Source organism: Monodon monoceros, unplaced genomic scaffold, assembly GCF_005190385.1.
Source record: "Monodon monoceros isolate NGI ecotype Baffin Bay Population unplaced genomic scaffold, NGI_Narwhal_1 Super_Scaffold_20, whole genome shotgun sequence".
NCBI lineage: Eukaryota > Metazoa > Chordata > Mammalia > Artiodactyla > Monodontidae > Monodon > Monodon monoceros.
In genome coordinates, this window is record NW_021703777.1 from 19960456 (window position 1) to 19979876 (window position 19421).

Sequence of the window (19421 nt, forward strand, 5' to 3'; positions counted from 1 at the left end):
ATAAGAGCTTCTTTAATGCCTTGTCTGTCTTCCAGTTTACGTTCAACTCTTAACAAGGCTGGTATGTCATGGCCTTAAGAGGAGAAAATGTGCAGTGACAGAAAGTCAGCCCAATGATTTAAGCAAACCAAGAACTCAGCACCATGGAGTTTTGAAAGTGACTACAGGGGCAGCAAAAAGGAGTGCAAGCCAGCAGCCCAAATTCTTTTAAGAAACAGCTTGGGAGAACAGAGCTTCCTTCCTTCCCTCCCTCCCTCTTTCCTTTCTTCTCTTTCTTTCTTTCCTCCTCTCATTTTTTATTTTTCAGAATATGTCAAAATGTAGGTACCCACCTACTTAACTGCTTTATACAGTAAATTTTCATGACAGGGACTTCCTTGATGGCGCAGTGGTTAAGAATCCGCCTGCCAATGCAGGGGACACAGGTTCACGCCCTGGTCCAGGGAGATCCCACATGCCGCGGAGCAACTAAGCCTGTGCGCCACAGCTACCGAAGCCTGCGCGCCTAGAGCCCGTGCCCCGCAACAAGAGAAGCCACAGCAATGAGAAGCCGGCGCACCACAACATAGAGCAGCCCCCGCTCGCCACAACTAGAGAAAGCCCACGCGCAGCAACAAAGACCCAACACAGCCAAAAATAAATAAATTAATTTTTAAAAAATTTTCATGATAAATCAGTTTGTAAATATTTTTCACTTTTCTAAATTTAATGTGCCATAAATTTTTTTTTAAAATAAGTCTCTGAAAAGTACAGTTGTCCCTCGGTATCCACAGCAGATTGCTTCCAGGACCTGCTGGAGATACCAAAATCCACTGATGCTCCAAGTCAGCCCTCCACATCCACAGTTCTGAATCGATGGATTCGACAGACCTCGGATCATGTAGTACTGTAGTATTTGTTGAAAACAATCTACACATAAGTGGACCCGCACAGTTCAAACCCATGTTGTTCAAGGGCCAACTATATATATATTCAAATTATAAACCCAATTTTTATAACATAGAGGAGGCTCAAAAAAGAAAAACAAGAAATCACAGCTCTTAGCTTACCATATATGGGGGTAAATGTGAAGTAGTTCAGATGACAAATATTATAGGCTTCAATTCTAACATCTTTCCAGATGCCCTGGGTAGGAAAGGAAGGCCCCCAGTCCCAACTAAAGGAACACTGTGCCTGCAATTTTAAGGGAAAAAAAGAAGATCGATTCTAATTACCATGAAACTTAAACATTATGAAAACCTTTTTCTTTTAAAATATTATGTACATGTGTACTAGTTTGCTAGGGCTGCCGTAACAAAATACCACAAACTGGGTGACTTAAACAATAGAAATTAACTTTCGCATAGCTCTGGAGGCTGGGAAGTCCAAGATCAAGGTGTTGGCAGGTTTGGTTTCCTGGGCTTACAGATGGCCACCTTCTCACTGTGCCCTCACATAGCCTTTTGTATACACACACACACACACACACACACACACACGCCTCTAGTGTCTCCCTCTGTTGTCCAAATTTCCTCTTCTTATAAGAGCATCAACCATACTGGATCAGCAGTAATCCTAACGGTCTCATTTAACTGAATCACCTCTTTAAAGACCTCATCTCCAAATAGAGTGATATTTTGACCTTACTGAGGGTTAGGACTTTAATATACAAATTTGGGGGGCACAGAATTAAGTCCATAATAGCGTGTGTATGTGTCCCATATACAGCATCTAAAATGACCCAAAATGATCCTCTCCTGGTATTCAGGTCCTTGTGTAATCCCCTCCCCTTGAGTACAGATTAGACCTAATGAATCACTTCTAACCAACAGAATACAACAGCAGTGAGAGCATGTCCAAAATTAGGTTATAAAAGAGTGCACCTTCTGTTTTGGGTGCTCTGTCAGCTCTCTCTTGGCCAAGGGGGAAGTCAGTTGCCATGCTGTAAGGCAGCTCTGTAGAGAGGCCCACATGAGTGAGCCTGGAAGCCCATCTGAGGCCTGCCAACAACCACATGGGTGAGCTGAGGTAGGCCTCATCCAGGCTTAAGGTGACTGCAGCCCTGGTCCACAGCTTGCCAGTAACCTCATGAGTGACCTTGAGCCAGAGGTACCCAGCTAAGCCACACCTGCATTCCTGACTGACAGAAACTGTGATAATAAATGTTGTTTTAAGCTGATAAGTTTTGGTATAATTGTTACACAGCAATAGATAACTAAAAAAATAATCTATCAACCTCGGAAACATAGTTAAATTTGGCAGAAATGTTCTAAGACCATAAAATCTAATTATGTACATTTATTCTTCAAAAGCATATTACACTGAAGCAACACAATAGTCGCTCTTTAAATTTCTCCCAAATATCTCTGCACCCACTATCATATTTAAATGTAATAACTATAAAGAATGAAGAAACATATTGAAAGATAAATATACAACAGTTTAAGAAACTCTAACTAGAGTTTCTTGCCAACTCCTATTTCCTCCAGTATGAATTCAGAAATCCTGGTTTCTGAACTTACAGCCCAAAACCAATCAGTTCAACCGGGGCACAGTTGCAGAAGGCTAGTAATAAGAATCACTCATAAACATGAACCCTACAGTCTGGTGAAAAGTTTGATAAACCCAGGTGGTTTTTTAAAAAAACTGTAAAGGGGGAATTCCCTGGCGGTTCACTGGTTAGGACTCCGCACTTCCACTGCAGGGGGCATGGGTTCAATCCCTGGTCAGGGAATTAAGATCCCTGCAAGCATCGTGGCACAGTCAAAAAAAAAAAAAAAAATTGTAAAGGTACATTATCAGTCACCTATCTTTCTTCTTTTTCCAACGTTATCTAAGTTCTGAAGCACTCCTCAAGAAGGAAACCTAGAAAGACAAGCTCTCTACAAAAATTCTGGTAACTTTTGGTTCTTATTTCTTTTTTTTTTTTTTTTTTTTTTTGCGGTACGCGGGCCTCTCACCGTTGTGGCCTCTCCCGCTGCGGAGCACAGGCTCCAGACGCACGGGCTCAGCGGCCATGGCTCACGGGCCCAGCCTCTCCACGGCATGTGGGATCCTCCCGGACCAGGGCACGAACCCGTGTCCCCTGCATCGGCAGGCGGACCCTCAAGCACTGCACCACCAGGGAAGCCCTGGTTCTTATTTCTAATTTTTAAGGGGGCAGGAAAGAGATGCCCAACTTCTGAAATACAACTGGAGTCTTCAAACAAGCATTTCATATGCCCTCATCCCATCCTCAAGGCTAAAGCCCCTCCATTGCGAGACTGTTACCTTGCGAATAAAGTTGACATGGCATTCGCCATCCTGCACACGCGGAGGGCAGTTGGGGGGCACGCTGTAGTGAGTGTGAACTTTACTCCTCTGGTCCGCATATATCACTGGTGACTGGAAATGCACCTCAAGGATGTTTACTGCTTGGACCACATGTGTAATATCAAAGCTCTAAATTAAAGGGAAAGAACAAATGTGAAAGTAGCCTCCTGTGTAAAATTTTAGATATAGGCAGAATGCATGAAAGATGCATAAAATAATTGAAATCTTTAGGTTTAGCCTTTTGGCAGGAGAAAGCACTTCTCCAAAATAGTATAACTTAGTTGCCTACTTTTAGTTATAACTGATCACATTCTCCTACGCAAACATAGATTTCTAGGTTTTCTCCTGCTATTTTTACTGACAGATGATGGTTCTAGGCAAACAGAGCAAGCAGAGACTATCTTTAGCCCTGGAATGTCTGCTCTGGCTATTCACACATGGCTTTGAATCGCCAAGGATTTCCTAGACACTTCGTGATAACCTGACTCTCCGCTATGCATAGTATGTATTTCTAAGTCATAAGTTATTTTCGTTTTGATAAGTCTACCCTTGAAAGGGAAGGGAGATCAGGATACAATCTCTTAAGGTAACTGTTCCAGAAAGGAAGGAACATTTTCTTTTAAAATGGTTTGTCAACTGTCATTTCCCATGAAACTCTGGATTACCAAATTAACAGAGAAGGGAACAGCATTTGTCAAACATTGCCTATGTGCCAAAAACTAATACTGATCACGTCATATAATTAGCTCATTATATCCTCACAATAGTTCCATAGGGTTTGAGTGTCTTCATCATTCTACAAATATGGCAACTGAGAGATAAAGTAACTTACCCAGTGCATCCAAGGACCTGTACTTGCCAGTCATGATAACAATGAACCCAAATACATACAAGTGGTTCTTTTTAACCTGATGTCATTATGTACTTACATAGCTTCTGAACATGTTGTCTGTTTCGCCAACAGGAATATTATTGAGCAGGACTACTGCAACTGTATCGATGCCTTCAAAAACCAACTTTACTTTATGCCATTTGCTAAAAAAAGAAGATTTTTAAAACAAGATGTATAGAACATTAACTTAGATAATTAGCCTTTTTTTATTAGTTAAGAACGAAAGGAATAAATATTTCACAGAAAATATACATTCTTAGAAGGGAGTTTGCAATGAAATTTTCAGAAATATTGCTTTAATACATTTTTTATATTGAGTGATCCAGTTTAACTTTCTTCAAAATATTTCAATCACCATAAAATCATGAGCATGACTTCTAATTTCCATGCATTGACTTGTTTCCTAGAACTTCACAAATTCTTATAAGAACCAAGTTAAATAATAGACATAAAACATTGTCACACACTATTATATTTACTAACACTAAGAGAACGCATTAACCAAGGAACAAGTATCTGCGAGTAAACATTATGTGCCCAGCACTCTGCTAAGCCTTACAGGGAACTAAAACAGTCTCTGAATTTAAGGAATCTGCAATCTGATTAGCATTGAAGCCTAAAACACAGGAAACAAAGAGAAAGCTTTCAATCTCTTCTACTTTGTGGTACAGTCTTGTTGGATAGACTACAAGTGCTATCAGAGTTTATGTCATAAGGAAAGACTTCAAGAAGGAGACAAGAGTTTAAAGAAGAACAAAATAAATAAAATGTATACCCATACAATAAAACAGCACTCAGCAATAAAAAGAAATGAAGTACTGGTGAATATGACAACACGGATGAGCTTGAAAACATTATCATGCTAAGTGAAAGAAGCCAGTCACAAAGGACCACATATTGTATAATTCCATTTCTTTGAGATCTCCACAAGAAACAAATCCACAGAAATAAAAAATAAATTAGTGGTTGCCTAGGGCTGAGAGAGGGATGGGGGATGGAGGTGCAGGAAGTGGTGCACGATTGGCAACAGTAAGCAGCATTTTCACAGACAAGCAGAGAAAATTAAACTTGATCTGCCAATCGAAAGGAAGACACCGTCATTCTTAAGCAAGAATGTCATGGTAAAATCAAAATTCGGGAAAGATGAATCTTATGTTTCTGCATACGAAAGACTGGAGAATAATAAAGGCCTAGGCAAAGGCGGAAACTTGGAAATGAGGAGGCAGGGGCTGAACCAAGAGAAATGATAGGCAAAAATTAACAGGACTCAGAAACAGACCGAATACAGGGAGATGAAGAAAAGATATGATGAGCCAAAAACTCCTTGGGCACGGAAGATTGGGAAGAAGGTATTACAGTAAGAGAAATAACGAGGTTGCTAGACTATAAAGCAAGCTTTCAGTGGGAAAGTGAATTGGTTAAATTTCGGATATGTTGAGTTCAAGGTGAAAGAGGACCCCCTATTAGAGATATTTTAAGTATTATCTAGAAATAAGAGCCTGGAACACAGTAACTCCATGATATTGAGCACTATTTTCTGGCTTTATTTCTTTTTTAAGAAGCTAGTAAATAATTACCCAAAAAAAGGTCATATTAAAGGGACAAAAGGGTTGTTTTTTTTTTTATTTAGCAATAATGGTGGTAGATACAATTGGGTTACATTCTGCTACATAGAACATTACTGAAAACTATACCATGGTTTTCCTCGTGGCCTCACGACATAATCTAAGGCCAATGCCTTAGTTTCAGTGGCTGGTTAACGCTACACCAAACAAAGGATGTATCTCTGATCCTACTTGACAATATTGTAAATATATACACTCTATGGATTACTGGGAGGGCAGGGAAAAGGAAAGGCAGATAAGAGAACTGACTAGGTCGAGGTGACTCCATTATAACCACTGGAAAAATGATTGAATAAGACATAATTTTGAAAAAAAAAAAAAAAAAGACATAATTTTGTGACTAATGATCAGTGGCACCACCCTCATACACAAATCAAAACATAAATCATATATATTCACTTTTATAGTACAGGCTTTAGTCTGACAATGTTCTGATATGCAACCTAAACAAAAGATTACTGCAGACAGAAAAAGAACAAAAGTTCAAATAATAATAATAACTGAATAGATAGATATAGATATAAATATAGATATACACACATAAGTACCTTATGTCAAAAGGGATTTTAAATTTCTTGATATAGGTCCAGTTATCCAAGGCGATCCATCGGTAGTTAAGGTTATTAAATCTGTAGTAAGGATCCTGTTGATAAAAATTATGGTAGGTGATTAAATATGTAAAAATAATTAATGAAATAAACTATCAATGATAGCTATTTATTACCTAAAAATTAATGAACTCTTGGCCTAAGAGTGAAAGCATTTCATATGCCGACACATCCCATCCTCAAAGCTAAAGCTCCATCTGTTTAAGAGACCATTACCTTTCAAACAAAGTTGCCATGGCATGAGCATACTAAAAATACTAAAAATAATTTTAAACGGAAAAAAAAAAGCCCAACACAATCAAAATACCTGAAATGAAAGAGCTCTGAGATACAACTATTACATAGCTTCATTATGAAAGAACATGTGTGGAGATGGAGAGTGGCTTCCTCTGTTAAAACCAAGCACAGAACCTGCAAGGTATCAGCAGAGAATGAACGGCAGCACTTCTTATGGTGCGCAGCCATCAGACACTCACCGCCCTCTGGTTCTCACTTTGCGTTTTGCTGCCACTATCCCAGCTGGCCTCAAGAGGAACACTTCTCCTCTACTGCCCAAAGATCAGCAAAACTCCCACTCCTTGGATTTACTCAGCATTTACAAAGTTATTTTTCACTCAGCTTTACTAAGTGAACACAGAAAGGATCTCTGCAGAGAATATACAGGCAGCGTAGATACCGTCAAACTTACAGACTTCAGGTTTCCTGTATTAGCCTAGACTAGGTCAGCAAACTACAACCCATAGGCCTAATGCAGCTCACTGCCTGTTTTTGTATGGCCAGTGAGCTAAGAATGGACATGTGTCGATAAAGAAAGTTTTACTGGAGCACAGCCAGGCCCATTCCTTTATAAATTACATACGACAGTTTTCATGCTACAATAGCAGAGTTGAGTAGACACGACACAGACCAAATGACCCATGAAGCCTAAAATAGTATCTGGCCCTCTGCCCTAGACAACTGGCCTGCTGGGTGTTCACAGATGCTCTTCCATCTCAGGGTCCAGCCCCAAGTCCTCCCTTCCATAATCCTTACCTCTTTCTTCTCCTACTCATTTTCTACCCTTTACCTCTCAGATGAGGGCTTCCAGGCAGGAGGTGGAACAGAAAATGGTAAGAGAAGTTTCTCAGTTCTAATGTCTGTGAACAACACCACGGCTACATAGAGGGACACAGCACAGGCTCAGAGGGCTTCTCCCTTCCAACTGGGACAGGTCCAAGGGTGACTGCCTCAGGAACTGCAACTCCACGTTGAGAGGGAAAAGCCAACTTTGTCTCAGTTCCACACAGGTAAGGGCTGGCCCCTGGCAACAACCAACTGAGCACTTGCCCAGAGAACAAATCCGCAAGGGGCGCTATAACATCACGGGGTGCGTGTCAAAATGGAGAGAAAGGCATCAGCCAGAAACGGCTCCTGCCTGGAAGAAATAATTTTGATAAGATACGAAGAGGGTGGGGGGACTTCCCTGGTGGCCCAGTGGTTAAGAATCCACCTGCCGATGCAGGGGATACGGGTTCGAGGCCTGGTCCGGGAAGATCCCACATGCCGCGGAGCAACTAAGCCCGTGCACCACAACTACTGAGCCCGCGTGCCACAACTACTGAAGCCCGCGCACCTAGAGCCCGTGCTCCGCAACAAGAGAAGCCACTGCGATGAGAAGCCCACTCACCACAACGAAGAGTAGCCCCCGCTCGCCGCAGCTAGAGAAAGACTGCGCGCAGCAACGAAGGCCCAATGCAGCCAAAAAAAAAAAAGATACCAAAAGAGCAGTCAGTGGTTGACGAGATTTAGTAACAACCAATAGGGCTTCCCTGGTTGCGCAGTGGTTGAGAGTCTGCCTGCCGATGCAGGGGACATGGGTTCGTGCCCCGGTCCGAGAAGATCCCACATGCCGCGGAGCGGCTGGGCCCGTGAGCCATGGCCGCTGAGCCTGCGCGTCCGGAGCCTGTGCTCCGCAACGGGAGAGGCCACAACAGTGAGACGCCCGCGTACCGAAAAAAATAATAATAATAATAACCAATAATCACCAAACTGACTTTTAAGGTCTGGTTAATGGTGAGCTTTTGTTCTGCTAAATGGGGTGTGCCAGGCCCAGCCCACTTGCTTCCTTTTCTTCTCTTCCCCACACGCAGGACTCAGCCTCTCCACGGAACTAACATGGAGTAAATATTTAAGGACACGGGTTTGAAGAGGCTCCTAGTTATTAACCTGCCCATGTGTCTCTACCCAGCCCTATTTATAACTCTACACTGTGGACTTAATCCAATATATTTAAAAATATCATGACAAGAAAGGTGTGAAGGCTGATGCAGTTGCAAGATGTTAACCTGCGTAGCCTCGGGGCTGGGTGATGATCGGGCTTGTGGGGCACAAGACTCCTTCCCATCCCCCCGCTCCTTGAAGGAAGCTGCATGTCAAGCTCCAGAGGGTAATCTTCTCAGATAAATTTTTTCTAGACAAACAGAATTTAGAAGTTAAATATTTTCTCTTACTTAAAAGAAGCCAATATGAAAAGGCTACAGACTGTATGATTCCAACTATATGATGCTCTGGAAAAGGCAAAACTATGGAGACAGTAAAAGGATCAGAGGGTACCAGGGATTAAGGAGGAAAGAAGGATGAATAGGCAGAGAACAAAGGATCTCTAGGGCAGTGAAACTACTCTGAATGATACTATGATGGTGGCTACATATCATTATACATTTGTCAAAATCCATAGAATGTACAACACTAAGAATGAGCTGTAACATAAACTATGGACTTCTGGTGATAATGATGTGTCACTGTAAGGTTCACTGATGGTAACAAATGTACCACTCTGGTAGGGGGTGTTGATAGCGGGGCAGCTGTGCATGTGTGGAGACATATAGGAACTGTCTGTATTTTCCATTCAATTTTGTTATGAACCTAAAATTGCTCCAAAAAAATAAAATTTATTTAAAAAAATTGCTCTAAGGGCAAATGCCTACCTCCCTAAATTAAAAGTTGCAGAGACTCAGATTACATTTATAATAACTACTGCACATGCTAAGCAACCAACTTAATTTGGTTCCAGAGTGGTCTGATCCCCTTTGCTCATATTAAAATTCTGAGTCCTATTTAAAGCAAATAGGACTACGTTCAGCATTACGTCTGACGACTAAGGACCCATGTAAGTGACTGAGTTCATAAGCAAACCCATGAACCCTAAAGACAGTAACAGTATCACTTGTTGACCATTTACTTTATATCAGCCTCCAAGATAGGCACTCATTCACTCTTATCTTCATAACAAAGATGTGCTGTAAATACCGTTCTATAGAGGAAGAAACTAATGCTCCAAAAGATGCAGTGTCTTTCCTGAGGTCCCATGATGAAGCAGAAGTACATCCAGGCATGAAACAAACTCAGTCCGACACCAAAGTCTACATTTTTCCAACTGTGCTTCAGTGCCTCACGCCATATTTACCTACTTTTGTGTGTGTGTGTGTGTGGTACGCGGGCCTCTCACTGCTGTGGCCACTCCCGTTGCAGAGCACAGGCTCCGGACGCGCAGGCTCAGCGGCCATGGCTCACGGGCCCAGCCGCTCCGCGGCATGTGGGATCTTCCCGGACCGGGGCACGAACCCGTGTCCCCTGCATCGGCAGGCAGAGTCTCAACCACTGCACCACCAGGGAAGCCCCTACCTACACTTTTATACCAGATGATCATTGCGTCTCGTACCTACCATTTTTAGTAGTGTATGTGTATATTTACAATATATTTTCTTCTATTTTTAAGTGTATATTTTGAGTGAGAAAAACTTTATAAAGGAGTCTATGCAGTTATTAAAAATTTTTCTAGATCTATATTTATAGACATTTATAGATACAGAGAGATGTTCTATAGATACAGAGAGATGTTCATCATATATTTTAAATGAAGAAGTAGCTTACAAAACCATCTCAGGGACTGACTTCATCTTTATATTATTATATTTGTTTGTATATACTTAGAAAAGTCTGGAAAGATATATATGAAAATTTTTACCTCTGCTTAATAGTATGCTTTTTATTAGCTTTTTCCTTCTTTATATTTTATATTTCTCTGCATCAGTATTTGTACAGTAAGTATTAAACATTTATTACTCTTTTTAAAAGAATTTTAAAAGAGAATAAGAAAATTCAGTATATAAGAATTTTGTGCATGATAAAAGTAATGTTTTGTATCAGTGGACAACAGAGAAATTGTTCAAATCATTTGATATAGAAAACTGTTTAACCATTTGAAAAAACTCAAATGGATCAAAATTTTAGATACAAAAGAGGAATTATAATAATACTAAAAGGAGGAAATATAGGTAAATATTTATTTAATTGGGAGAGAGGAAATTACTTCCAAAGCATAATACCAAAGACAGAAACAATCATAAAAGAAAAAAAGCTTAAAAGATTTCAACATATAAAACTTTAAAACATGTATATGACAAAATATATCATTAATAAATGGGAAATTTTTGAAAACATATAACAGGCCTAACAAATCTATATTTTAAAAGATGAATAGTCAATAGAAAAATAGATAAAAAACAGGAATAAGTAAGCCCAAATCACCAATAAGCATGAAATAAACATGTAAAAGGTGTTTAGGGCTTCCCTGGTGGCACAGTGGTTGAGAGTCCGCCTGCCGATGCAGGGGACACGGGTTCGTGCCCCGGTCCGGGAAGATCCCACATGCTGCGGAGCGGCTGGGCCCGTGAGCCATGGCCGCTGAGTCTGTGCGTCCAGAGCCTGTGCTCCACAACAGGAGAGGCCACAACAGCTAGAGGCCCACATACCGCCAAAAAAAAAAAAAAAAAAAGGTGTTTAACCACCTCACTAGAAAGTAAATTGTTTCTATTTTTATTTTTTAAAATAATATCCAAATCTAGCACTTAAAACAAGTACTCCAATAAAGTCATGATGGGAGTGTAAAACTGGTACAACTTTTATGGAGAACAACTTAGAAGTACATAGCAAAAGACTAAAAAAATGTATACTCTTTTGAATCAACAATTCCACTCTTAAAAATTTGTCCAAGAGAATAAGGATGTACACTAACTAAAATGTAGCTAAAAATATCTTCCCATCATTGCAGAATAAAATCCAAAAGTTATTCCCAATGGCCTACAAGCCCTGCATGATCTGCCCCAGATGGCTACTTTGAAATCATCCACCTGCCCCCCAGGTCACAGGGCTACAGCCACCTGGCCTGCTTGCTATTCCTGGAACTCATCAAGCATGTTCCTGCCTCAAGGGCTCTCCCCTCCTCACTGCCATCTTTTCTTCCTTTTTGCTGGGAATTCGCTTCCGCTTAAAACTGAACTCATCAAAAGATCTTTATCAAAATGGCTATCTTTAACCACCTTTTCTAAAATAGAATCTTTCCCAACAAGCCTTCGCTCTCTCTTCCTTTAACATGCTTTATTTTTCTTCAGTGTACCTGCTGTCACTGTATTATCTATTAATCTGTTTATTGTCTATCTCCTCCACTAGAATGTCTATTGGGACAAAGACTTTGTTTTCTTCACCACTTGATTCCAAGCACCTGGAATAATGCCTGCCACATTGGAGGTACTGAATAAATATTTACGAGATAATTAGGTGAATGACTTCAGCAAGATATGTTTCAAGTTCTCATGTAAACACTGTATTTGGACCAGTGTCTGCTCTAAACTATAAAATATTTCCTAGGTCAACACCAAAAAGGGATGGTATAATAAAGCAGGTAGTATAACAACATCATATTACTCCATAATGATACTTGATGATTATTGTCAATAGGCCTGGAGTTCCCCAATCCCCAAAAGCTCCCCATCTCTCATCCCACTACCATTTAAGAACTACATCTACCTTTACTGAAACTTAAACTTTTCCTTAGAATTTATTAACAGATTTAACAGACATTGTAAATTGTTCCCACAAGGAAAAGTCAGTTATTTCCTTCTGTGAGCACATCATTCACATTAACGAGTAACCAAACATTGTTTCTTGATATGTAGCCCTATAACATGAAACAGTAATCTGATTTACTACAGCCACTAATGATTTCCCATTGCCTTAATTTAATCAGGAAAATGAGGCAAGGAGAAACCCTGCAAAAGAAACACAGGCATTTTCAAAGCATGGGTAAGTGAAGCCTTGGGGTAACCAAGGTCACCTGTGGTCCATGTCATAAGTAGTTTGTTAACTAAAAATAGTTCAAATACTTAAGTCTGAGGATTCTTTACTTAAAAAATAAACAGGACCATGGTCAGTGTCATTTACATTTGCTTCCTTTCTGATACACATTTTTGAAAAAAGGCTAATTGTACCAGATCAGAAATTTTGCATAACCCTAGTTGACTGTCCTGTCATTTAAGTAAACTTCGAATTATATTCCTGACAGTCAACTCCAGTGCTTTAAAAACACATGATTTGTCAATGTGTCACACAGGGTAAGTGTCACACAGTACAGAAGGCTATGTAGTCAGGCCAGGCTGGGTTATAACTCCATTTCTGCCACTCTTAGTTGCTGTGTGATCTTGGGAAAATTCTCTAACTTCTCTGGGCTCCATAATTCATATCATCCATAAAATGAAGATAAGAAGACTTACTCTTTAGAGTTGTTATGCGGATTGGGACAATGCATGCAAACCACGTATCAAGTACATCTTGTCCCTAGCAAAGCCATTAAAGATGTGCAGCAGATGGAAGGAAAAAGCAGTGGGAGGTGGCAGTCTGTTTGCAAACCTCTAACCACAGGCGGCCAAACAGGAAAACGTCCTCCACCAGAAGTCTAGAAATTGAAGCATCTATTGGGACACACACATCACATCACATCACACGCCCTGAGAGGAAACAGCATCTTTCTTCATATCCCAATCAGCATTAAAAATTATTTAGCCTGTACGCTAGCACTGACAATCCTACCCTTACACTTGCAGGTCTCATTCTCCTCAGCTTACGTGCTGCTGCATCAACTCCAAATCTGACTCCCTGGTGCCTAAAAGCGAAAATGAAAAACTGAGGCATTAATGAATACAGTTAACCCTTACTAGGAGAAAGACTATTGTCCTCTGCAGTGTTCGGGTAGTTGAAACAATAATCCCCCGCTTTAGGCTTTGTCAGTGACAACACGTCCTTTCTAATCTACGCTTCACTGGAGAACTATGGCAATAACACCCCCAGTAGAACTGTCTGGACCTCCGCTTTCCTGAGTTGCTGCTGTCCCAGCGTGGGCGTGGGTCAGCCTCCATCTAGCCCGGACCCCAGCGGTGATCTTCGCCAAGAGTAGATACATTGCCTCGGCGTCCCCATCCCCACCCCCTCACCACCACCACCCCTAGACCACAAGACGCAAAGGGGAAGTTAGTGCCAAACCGAGAAGAACAGCCCCGGGCTCGGGGACTGCCAGGCCGTTCCTGGGCCCCTCTCACCACGAGGGGGACGCGGGCGCAGGCTCCCGGCGGGGAGGCCGCACACAGTACCTGGATGAGCCTTTGGTGGAACAAGGCGCTGTGCACGCAACCGGGAACCTCCGCGGGCAACTCCAGCGAGCCGTTCCCGCTGCGGATCCTCCAGCTTCCCCGCAAGCTGACGCTGACCACCATGGCAGCGGAGCCCGCACCGCACAACGCAAGCAGCAGGAGCAGGCGGAGGAGCATGCCGGTGGCCGGTACCTCACCCACCCACGGGGGTAGAAGCCCCGCGCTTCGGAGAGCCGCGGAAGTTACCCTCTGTTCGGGAGGACCCTGGGCTCTAGCTCTCCCCGCCCCGGGGCCCGCCCCCAGCTCCCGGCCACGCCCCCGCCTCTCGGCCACGCCCCCAGGTCAGCTGAGCTGAAAGGACCTCAGCTGCTCCCCAGGCTCCGCAGGCTAGCTGGGAGCGCGGATGTCGTGCCAACTGGCCGAAGCTCGGCGTCGCGAGTGTCGGAGCCGCCACCTCGTGCATGGTTCCGGGCTCGGTCCGCTGCGGTCTGGGTCCTCCTCGGCTCTTATTCCAGCTGCTCCGGCGTCGGAACGGGAGGCGAGAACCGTGCACGCTAATTGGGACACACCAATCTCTGGACGCAAAGTGGCGCACAGCCTCGGGGAGCTCAGGGACAGACAGTAGTGTGCGGAAACTACAGCAAGAGAGGCTCCTCACTGCTTCAGAGAACCGAAAACCAAGACACCCTATCACTTCAGTTCCCCCCGGTTTCCCCACACTCTCATCAGTGCTGCAGGTGTCTGCCCGGCGCGAGTAACGCCCACCTCCGGCAGCTCTGCAGGTTTGTCTTAGAACAGTCTGCCCTTCAAACAATAAATAAGTACTAAAGTACCTAATTCGTACGGTTGTTGTGAGAGCTGAGAAAATCCGTGTACAGTGTGCAACATAAGGCCCGGCCCAGAGAAAACACAGCACTTTGGCCTGATGTTAGTGGGCTACGACCTTCTGTCTTACAAAGCTCTGCAGAGGAGGTTCCTGAGATTCCGGAAACCTGCATTAATGCGCAGGCAAATTTAAAATCCTCTGCCGCTCACTAGCTGTGGGACCTGGGCAAGCCACAAACTCTCTAATACCCCCGTTCCCAGAACTCAAAATTGGAGACAGTACTCCTTTTTTGGGTTGTGATAAGCATAAAATGAGTTAACATACTTGGCTGTTCCTAACAATGCCTAGGTACCCAAGAAATACCACAGGTTTATTTCAAGTCTCATAGTGGCGCAGTCTACTTGAGTCCCATTTTTGCAATAGGATGTAACTGCGATCTGGGAAGTTAAGAGGGAATTTCGCATTGCATAAAATAGACTAACGTATGACTGTGTTGATGTTATCTACCTTATTTCTGTATTTAAGCAGAAGTCTTTGAAGAGAAGTTCTCCCCCCATTAAATCCGAGCTTTGTTTTGCCTTAGAATGGCCCTGGAATTGCCTGAATCTGTAGACACTGGACAATATTTTATTTTTTCAGAGTCAGCATTTTTCACAAGCCTAGCATCTTGGCTTTAGGGACATTTGGATTATTCAGCCCAAGCCTCTGGCTTTAAAGCTGAGGGAACAGGGTCCAAAGAAGTCAGGTGACTTGCCTGTCAGACAGTGGCAGACAGGACCCAAACTCTCCTTTCCTGGCCCATAGACTCCTTGCAGTAGAGCCCATTGATATTAAGGGGGAAAGGCTCTGGCTGGTTCAAAGGTTTCCTCACTCCAGGAGCATTTTACTTTTGATAGGAACGGGGTTCCCAATTCAAATTATATTCTCTGGGCTTCCCTGGTGGCGCAGTGGTTGAGAGTCCGCCTGCCGATGCAGGGGACATGGGTTCGTGCCCCGGTCCGGGAAGATCCCACATGCCGCGGAGCGGCTGGGCCCGTGAGCCATGGCCACTGAGCCTGCGCGTCCGGAGCCTGTGCTCCACAACGGGAGAGGCCACAGCAGTGAGAGGCCCGCGTATCGCAAAAAAAAAAAAAAAATTATATTCTCTGATTCATGGCATTAAATGGCCAGCCCTAGTCTGTTCAAAACTGATAACAAGACTTACGGCCGCAAGAGTGGCAAAGAGTTTTTGTTTGTTTGTTTGTTTGTTTGTTTTTCCATAAATCCCAGAGCCAAGTCAAAGGAAAATTCATTCCTGTGAATATGTTTGGATATACTCTGTTGTTCTATTAAGAAATATTTTAGGGAATCTATTTTTTTAAAAAAACAAGAATAGAGACTTATCATTCCTCCTTTCATTCCAAGACACAAGTATGACATCATTTGAATTACTTCACTTTGAAAACATACATTGGTCCAAACCCATAGAATGTACAACACCATGAGTGAACTGTAATGTAAGCTACAGACTTTGGGTGATAATGATGGTAGGTTCATCGATGATAACAAATGTACCATTCTAGTGGGGGGATGTTGATAATGCGGGAGTCTGTGCATGTGTTGGGGCAGGGAGTGTATGGGACATCTGTATTTTCTATTCAGTTTTGCTGTTAATCTAAAGTTGTTCCAAAAAATAAAAATAAAGTATATATATATATATATATGTATACACACACATATACATGTATGTATGTATATTCATGGGTCAAAGAAATAAAAGACTTCCAGTTACTGTTTTGTCATGTCAGGAGCTTGCAAGTCATCACTCCATCCTAAAAACAAGTAAAAAGCTGAACAAACTGAAAGTCAACAGCTTTTGTTAGATCTGTCAGAGAATTCAGGTGAAAGGGCAAACTGCTGCCCCCCAAATTGGAGAAAAAGACAGGTGGATACAGAGAATCACAACTTAACCAAAGCAGAAACCCATGAGTAGAAAGCTCTGCGAAAACCAGTACTAGGGAAGGAAAATCTAAACTCTAATTTCTGGGACTTCCCCGGCGGCCCAGTGGTTAAGACTCTGCATTTCCACTGCAAGAGGCACAGGTTTGATCCCTGGTTGGGGACCGCATGCCGCAAGGCCAAAAAAAAAAACCCACACAAAATAAAAACAAAAAAACCTCTAATTGTTGAGTGGCTGGAGGCTCAGTGCGGACAAACTTGAGAGTTTAAAAACTCCACAGGGGACTTCCCCGGTGGTCCAGTGGTAAAGAATCCGCCTTACAATGAAGGGGACTCGGGTTCCAACCCTGGCCAGGGAACTAAGATCCCACATGCCGCGGAGCAACTACTGAGCTCGTGCACCTCAACTAGAGAGAAGTCCCGGCGCCGCAATGAAAAAGATCCCGCATGCCTCCACGAAGATGCCGCGTGTCGCAACTAAGACCCGACGCAGCCAAAAATATAAATAAATAAATAAGTAATAAATAAATCTTAAAACAAACAAAAACTCCACCGGAATTCAGTCTTAGTGGGTCTCCCCACAGCTTTGTGTTTTGTTTCCAGAAGATCTACCAGCTCTCACATTGAAGATTTGCGAGCAATTCCCTCATGCTTCCAGCAGAGGGACGGGGGTAAGGAACCATTTTGAAATACATGATAGCATTCTCAAGAACTACCCTCAAGAGAAACGATTTTGTCAGAGCCTAACCTGGGAGAAGGGAAGTTCCTCCTAGTCTTCTTGCCTTACCTAAGGGGCTAAAAAAAAGAGAAGCATTTATTAAATTCACAGCCCAGGACACAAGTTCACTAAAAGACTAAGGCCTAATCATAAGACTATAGACAGCTTCCCCTCTCCTCATGCCTTCCCACTATATCACTAAAGGCCTCTTTGCCACTGTTCATTTCACTGCACACATCACGTATGGCTTTCAACAAAAAATTACAAGGCAAAAAGAGACAGAGCAAGCCCTAGAAGCAGACTCAGATATAGCAGGGATGTTGGATTACCAGGACAAGAATTTAAAATATTAGGCCAGCACTGGTCTAATACCAACACCAGACAAAGACATTACAGTAAAAGAGAACTATAGACCAATATCTCTCATGAACATAAATGGAAAACTCCGTAACAAAACAGTAGCAAATTGAATCCAAAAATACATATATTTAAAAAAATATATATATATATATATGAATCATGACCAAGTGGGATTTATTCTGGGTATGCAAGACTGGTTCAACATTCAATCAATTAATGTAATTCATCACAACAATAGGTTAAAAAATAAAAATCACATTATCATATCAATAGATACAGAAAAAACCCTTGACAAAGTCCAGTACCCATTCATGATAAAAACTCCACACACTAGGAATAGAGGGGAACTTCCTCACCTTAGTAAAGAACACAAAGATCTACACCTAACATTACACTAAATGGTGAGAAACCAGAAGTTTTTCTGCTAAGATCAGGAATAAGGCAAGGAGGCCTCCTCTTGTCACTCCTTTTCAACATCGTATTGGAAGCCCTAACTAATGTAGTATGAAAAGAAAAGGAAATAAATAGTATACAGTTTAGGAAGACATAAAACTATCTTTGTTTGCAGATGACATGATTGCCTATGTATAAAATCAACAACAACAACAAAAAAACACTGGAAATAATAAGCAATTTATAGCAAGGTTACAGGATACAAGGTTAGTATACAAAAGTCTATCATTTTCCTATATACCAGCAATGAACAATTAGAATTTGAAATTAAAAACATAATGCTATTTACATTAGCACCCCCCAAAATAAAATACTTAAGTATAAATATAACAAAAATGTTTAAAATCTACATGAGGAAAACTACAATACTCTGATGAAAGTAATCAAAGAAGAACTAAATAAATGGAGAGATACTCCATGTTCATGGATAGAAAGACTCAGTATTGTCAAGATGTCAGTTCTTCCCAACTTGATCTATAGAGTCAATGCAATCCCAATCAAAATCCCAGCCAGTTATTTTGTGGATTTTAACAAACAGATTCTAAAGTTTATATGAGAGGCAAAAGATCCAGAATAACCAACACAATATTGAAGAAGAACAAAGTTGGAGGATTAATGCTACCCTATCAGGAACTAAGCTGAGCTGGAAGAGAGATCTGAGCTGTCAGGAGTCAGAGCAGCCAATTAAAGCAACAAGGAGCCAAACTGAAAATAACAGTGAAGATTTCAACCACTTACAGTGATAGTATAAGCAAGAGGCTAAAACTGGAGAAGACGCCAACTCTCCCCTGTTTCATTGCCCAAGAAAATGGCACACCAGTCACGGGCCAGGTGGATCAGCACAGATGTGTGTGTTGTCTCACATTGAGAGAGTCCTGAACAAAAGGCTCTGGCTGTTTTATGGGCCCTGGGGTAGGGGAGGAGGATGAGGAGGAAGGGCTAGGAGTGGAAAATTGCTGGGTACTGAGTTTGAGTAGGAATAAATGTATTCAGGGTTTCCCACTTCTCCTCTCCAATAAGGAGATCTCAGTGCAGTCACCTGAAGATGACCTCTGCAAGGCCTCAGATAAAGAGAACAAGAAATGAAGTCAATGAAACTAGGAATGTAAATATGTGAAGAGCATGAATAGTCAGAGGGGCAATAATAGGTCCTTCACTGCAACTCCCTTTAGAGATTATAATACTTAGACTGTATACCAAGTCTGACTGGGGAGGACAGCTTTACCTCGTGAAGCCTTTCAGGTAAA

At 42.1% G+C, this 19421-nt stretch overlaps 1 protein-coding gene across 3 annotated transcripts in view; it reads right to left on the reverse strand.

Moving 5' to 3' along the window:
• MANBA (mannosidase beta) overlaps positions 1–14101 on the reverse strand; it is a 137484-nt gene extending 123383 nt beyond the window's left edge. For 2 of the 3 annotated variants that reach the window (XR_003795571.1, XM_029235140.1), the window contains exons 1-5: positions 13880–14101; positions 6357–6451; positions 4221–4326; positions 3250–3420; positions 1050–1173 (exon numbers count right to left, since the gene is read on the reverse strand). Coding sequence is in view for 2 of the 3 variants with exons in the window: in XM_029235140.1 (XP_029090973.1) it covers positions 1050–1173; positions 3250–3420; positions 4221–4326; positions 6357–6451; positions 13880–14056 (673 nt within the window). In the remaining variant the exon portion in view is untranslated. Of the gene's footprint in view, positions 1–1049; positions 1174–3249; positions 3421–4220; positions 4327–6356; positions 6452–13322; positions 13385–13879 lie in introns of those variants that run through there. The other variant, XM_029235141.1, reaches the window with a different exon arrangement.
• Between the last annotated feature and the right edge of the window lie 5320 nt (positions 14102–19421).